Source organism: Galendromus occidentalis, unplaced genomic scaffold (assembly GCF_000255335.2).
Source record: "Galendromus occidentalis unplaced genomic scaffold, Mocc_1.1 scf7180000077503, whole genome shotgun sequence".
In the NCBI taxonomy this organism is placed as follows: domain Eukaryota; kingdom Metazoa; phylum Arthropoda; class Arachnida; order Mesostigmata; family Phytoseiidae; genus Galendromus; species Galendromus occidentalis.
Window position 1 is genome coordinate 539 of NW_003805491.1, and position 5430 is coordinate 5968.

The 5430-nt window shown below is 51.7% G+C and overlaps 1 protein-coding gene across 1 annotated transcript; it reads right to left on the reverse strand.

Annotated features, from left to right (window-relative positions):
• Positions 1 to 785: 785 nt before the first annotated feature.
• On the reverse strand, positions 786 to 2709 carry LOC108864695 (uncharacterized). The gene is made up of 3 exons (XM_018640824.1): positions 2548 to 2709; positions 1299 to 1453; positions 786 to 1185 (listed from the first exon to the last, which is right to left on the reverse strand). Exons 1-3 carry the CDS (start codon positions 2707 to 2709, stop codon positions 786 to 788), a joined length of 717 nt encoding a protein of 238 aa, XP_018496340.1.
• Between the last annotated feature and the right edge of the window lie 2721 nt (positions 2710 to 5430).

Below are 5430 nucleotides of genomic sequence, written 5' to 3' on the forward strand. Positions count from 1 at the left end.
GAGGAAGACTTTTGCCACGTGCGCCTCCGGTTTACCTGGTACCCACGCAGAGGACCGAAACTCGACACGGCCGAAAACCCATACGGCCGAAAACTCCAAGGGGCCGAAGACCCATGAGTCCGAAAACCCATGCGGCCGAAAACCCATGCGGCCGAAAACCAATGCTGCCGGAAACCCATGCGGCCGAAAACTCATGCGACCGAAAACCTGTAGGGTTGAAAACCCTTTCGGCCGAACGCTCATAGGGCCGAATGAGCATAGCACCGAACGGCCGTGAGGTCGGGCACAGGACTAGCCAGGAAGCGTCACCTTTTGGGACTTGCTTGCCCTGCGTAAGCTCACCTTCTCGGCATGATCTGCTATTCCTAACGCGATTTGGTGCCATTCGGTCAAGCTCCACGGATGGGAGCGGCATCCGGGAGGCTTTATATGAATGAATCCTCGCTTGATAGGTGGAATAAGGAGCAATGTATTCAATATTTGACCAGAAGAGCGTCGCAGGATTATTCATGTCTTGACCGATACTCTCCAATTGGATCTGAGCAGAAAATTTTGATTACGACTTATAAGTATATCGATCGATATGCACATAATCAAAGTAGCATTTCTAGCTTTCACACGGAGTAGAGAAGCATCAATCGGTCGATGAATATCTATGCAAATTAAGATTGAGCAAGATTGTGATTTCATGTCGTGATCGCATCTGGAAGATTGTAGGCAGCGCTGAACAGATATTCTTTCAGCTCTACCTCGCCCCTTTCCAACTGGAGCATCAGGCGGGACAATCAATCATTCAGTATCTTGTACTTTCTCTTAGGAGGCCTCGGCGGATTTCCAGCATCCAGCAAGACTCTCTGCAGCCGCTGGTCGTGCTCCTCTTTTTTGAGGTGCGAAATCAGCTCGTATATGTTAACGTGAGCGCTCTTGATTTTTTTGTTCAGGGAACTATGCCATCCCTCAAGATGATTAGTCGTGCGTACTCCAAGGTTCCCGTGGTGATTCCAAAGGCTGCGCGGGAATATTGTGTCGTTATCCATCCATGTTCTGATGAAGTAATCTTTGAACCGGACCAGCTTTTCATGGCCAACGAAGCCTACACCTGGAGATTCGGCTTCCACTTCCAGCCAGGCGTCGTCGAGGCGGTGGAGCGGCACGAGGCTCAGGGCCATCACTCCTTTGATGTACCTGAGACAAGCGCCTATGTCATTACGTCCTCAGGATCCGTGCGCTCGATAAGTTAGCAAAGCAAAGGGACTGTGACCGTGAGATCGATCAGTGGAAAGGATGTGGGGACTGACCTCTCGAGAGCTGGATCGCTTCCATAGAGCCCAGACAATCCTTCATGCTGGACTTTTCTCCACAACGCTTGCGTGAAGTGGAAATTGCAGCCGCGTATTTCGGCCATCGGGAAGATTTCTTCGATCGCTCGTAGGACCGCAATCTCAAAGTCGACCTGGAATTTCGGAGGGTGGAAGCTGAAGCCTGCTCTGGCAGCGCATTGCCTCAGTAGATTGAATGCCCGGCAGTACGTGTTCATGGTCTTGTCCGGCATTAGGATATAGACGAGGGGCATCATCTGGCCCTTGTAAAAGGCGTGTAGACTATATAATTGCAGAAACACGGACGGAACAACGCGAAATGTTCCGTCCATATAAACTGTTGAGGCCTCAGACAGGATCCGTACGCATTCTTCCGTTCCAAAGCCGAGAATCCGGTCTTCTCCGCCGTCATCAAAAAGCAAGAAATTCTGCCCGCTGGAGGTTTGGGACCAGATTCCAGTGAGAGAAATCTCAGCCCGATTCGCGGGCATGGGGGGGCGCACGGTCGCTTTGTGCCGCTGGAGGGTTGTCCGAACATTATTATAGGTCGGCATCGCTGCCGCTATCTTTCGGATATCGTGGGACCCTTGCAACTTTCCGAAGTGTTCGGCCAGGACCTCATTGTAGACTTCATTCGTCGATTGGCTCGGCCGATCCACAGTTTTCTCTTTCATGTCAGAAACGGTCTTTGCGGTCGCATCAAATCCATAGCTTCTCCCGTATGATTATGAATGCCATTCTCAGTCGCGTGCACAGGCTCTGACATCTGAAGGAAATGCATATGGAATGTAAAGAAGACAGTCTCTGTACAGGGCACATGCAGCACATCACTCTGCACATCAAGTGCAGCCTTCATGCACGGTATCTTTTCATGGGAAGAACTGCCAAGCTTCGACCTCGGAGCTAGAACTTCCGACGGAAAGGCCTAGGACGACTGTCCAGCGCTCTCATGACTTTCTTCACGCTCAGCCCTTCATTATCTCAGTGGACAGAGACTATAAAAAGAAGGCAGGGGTCTCAGGGGGATATCACGCTCATATGAATCTATCCCAACTCCCAGAATCGTCGATATGAGACCGTGAAGTTCGAATTCGAGAGCTGTGTAGTGACCCCACCTGATCAGAACGCTCCTTCATCATTCATCATATATGGGATGCTTCTTCGCGTCCAAATGTGCCCAGAATGACCCTGTCTTTTATCTTTAACCCTGTCTTTTTCAAAAACTCACCTTGTCGACGATTGCTCTCGCGCCGCAGTTGTCGCTTTTGCCGCGGATGCATCGGCAGTAAAGTCGCTCGCCTTTGCTTTTATCGACGCAGTACAGATATTCCCCCACGCGGAAGAGTGGGTGTCCCCACGCGGACTTCAGTTCTTCAACATCTATACTCATGTCGATGAGATGATGAGATGAGGATTGAAGTGATGAATCTCCGCTGATGGCTCAAACTTCCTCGTCCTTGATAAAACGGAGGTGCGATCCGGATGCCCAATGCGCAAGCGCGGGATCCCGGAGGTTTCGTTTTGAATTTTGAACTCAATCTTCCCGCCTCATGGGAACAACCACAGAACGACAGTGTTCCGTCCTCAATTAAGATTCAAGTCGACACATCGACTTCTGTCTGACGGATAATCGAGGGGGAATCCCCTGGAATCGGCCGAGATTCCGCACTATTGTCCTTTCGCCCCGCCTCCCCGAAAGTATGAAGAATTCAATTGGAGAAACGACAACGGACCACGGATTCTCGACTTATGAACACATGGCTGTACATTGAACCTGTACATTGAACTTATGGCTTATGGCTGGAGCATCGCGCGTATCCCCAAGAAAAATGGTATAGGTAAATCCCTCAGGCACAGAATGAGGAGGAATAAGTGAGAAAGATAGCAGACAAAGTGCGCACTCCATGCGCTTCATCAGAGGTGGATCGATACCCACGAATCGACCTATGAAGCGAGGATTCAATCGTAATTCTTCAGGGCTCTGATATTCACAGAGGACCGCCGGGACCCACAGGGTATCTCTAAAATCGCAATATCCACGGTACGGCTTTCTGCAATATACTATAGCGCTCTATGTAAGCGCAGCGCAGGAGTAGATCATGCCCAGGAGGTCAGATCACGCAAGGCGAGTCTGTGACGATGGGTGAGGGTGTCTGGCGCAATGACTTTTCGGTCCGATGGGCGCTCGGCGTCATGATTTCTCGGCCTCACGATTGTTCGACGCTATGATCTTTCGGCCCTGTAGACATACGGACCCAAGGCTATCCGGCCTTACGGATTTTCGGCCGTTCGAGTTTTCGGCCGTTCGAGTTTTCGGCCGTACGGATTGTCGGCCGTACGGGTTTCCGGCCGCACGGGTTTCCGGCCGTATGGGTTTTCTGCCGAACGGGCTTTCGGCCGTATGGGTTTTCTGCCGAACGGGTTTTCGGCCGTATGGGTTTTCGGCCACATGGGTTTTCGGCCGTATTGGGTTTTCGGCCGCATGAAGTTTCGGTCCTCTGCGTAGGTACCCCCGAAGCAGGATAGAGCATCCAAAGAGAACTCACGGGGTGGGCTCCATGCCAACTGTCGGACCTGATCGCCGAACAAGAAAGCCCTGCCTTCCGAGGGAAGCCTTGGCTCCCTCATGCATTAATCATATGATATTTGTTCCACAGGTCATGCGGACTTGGTTACTCGAGGCGGAGGCGACGACTGTCTGACGGGATAATGGGGCAGAGGAATCACGGGGGTCTCATCTCATGACCGAAATCGCGATCGGAGTCGCCGTGGGTTTTCATCCCAGGGAGGGGAACACCGCCGAGATTCGTCATCTGGAAGCTCAACCTTCGTTCGCTGCCAGCGGTCGATTCCTCTGGATTCTATTGAGCGATGAATAGCGTACAGGCTGATTGACGAACGGCGTTCTTAGGGAATCGATTCTGGATATGACAAGGTCCGCGTTCTCGTCAATCTGATTTTGAGACTTGCATCATCTAGTGCAAGCCTTGAAGCGAGGAAGACTCCCGAAAGAGAAACCGTCTTGGGAAAAAATTCAGGGAAAATTCCCGGCACGCAATATCAAATGACGCTTGACATGACTGGTTCTAGCTGTCATCGATAGAATGTAGATTACCGTCTCCTAGATGTATATGAAGTAGGGACGGGGAACCGGACAGCAGGAAAATGGGGAACCAAAGAGCTGGGAAACGGGAAACCAGGAGGTAGGAAGATGGGGAACCAAAGAGCAGGGAAACGGGAAACCAGGAGGTAGGAAGATGGATAAGCGGGAGAATGGGAGAATAGGAATGCAGGGAAGCTTGAACATGGGAGTGCGGGGGAACGGAAATAGAATGGACCGGTAGCGGGGAAACGTTGAAATCTCCTCAAATTCCGAAAATCAACAACCGACGCGATGTCCCACGAGCTTGCCCTGGAGAGCCTCAAGCCTCCAGCCAGTGATTTCACTGAGCGGTTTTCCATACGCCGAAGCTCCTTGTGGGCGAGTCCGAATGTATGAATGACCGGTCCCACAGGCTCCATGTATGCGGAAAATCGGTCGTAGACAGATGGAAGGAGGAGACGCCCGAAACTTCCAGCAAAGATCTTTGACATCAGTCTCATCCCTCTCCCATCCAGAGATATTCCGCTTCTGTTCAGTGATTACCGTACTTCTGGCACGGGAATGGTACGGGATTTCGACCACATGTAGGACCGTTATCGGATCTAGGCGTACAGCCTCAAAACCCTTCGAGGAGAGGGGGGCTCTATGACTGCCGGCAGGGGCGCCAGAGTTTGAAAGCCGACCGTACTAGCTGTAAGCTTTGAATAGGTCCAGCGGTTGTGCGACCTGTGACCTCCGTTTGCGGTTGTGACGGTTGTGACAATTGAAGCTTACTATTCCGACCGTAGGCTCGATCAATCGGTGATCCCGCCAGGATATGGAAGTCGGAGACTCGCGAGTTCGCACTCCGCTTGGTGCGAACTGACCCGCATCCAAATGCTGTGCGGTCGGGCGAACCTGGGCCTTGTGTCGAGCTTCTTGGCTGCGATAATCGATCGAGAAAAGCTTGACTAGTATGAGCGAATCCCAATCAGTCAAACGACGTCAGTCCTTGAGTGTGGCGAATTT

What these genes read in the sequence shown, in the direction of transcription:
- LOC108864695 (XM_018640824.1), bottom strand. Translation starts at nt 2,709, where the DNA reads ATGAGTATAGATGTTGAAGAACTGAAGTCCGCGTGGGGACACCCACTC. An exon ending in CGAGAGCAATCGTCGACAAG is followed by an intron (nt 1,454 to 2,547) that starts GTGAGTTTTTGA and finishes CCGAAATTCCAG; the next exon opens with GTCGACTTTGAGATTGCGGT. An exon ending in AGCGATCCAGCTCTCGAGAG is followed by an intron (nt 1,186 to 1,298) that starts GTCAGTCCCCAC and finishes CGCTTGTCTCAG; the next exon opens with GTACATCAAAGGAGTGATGG.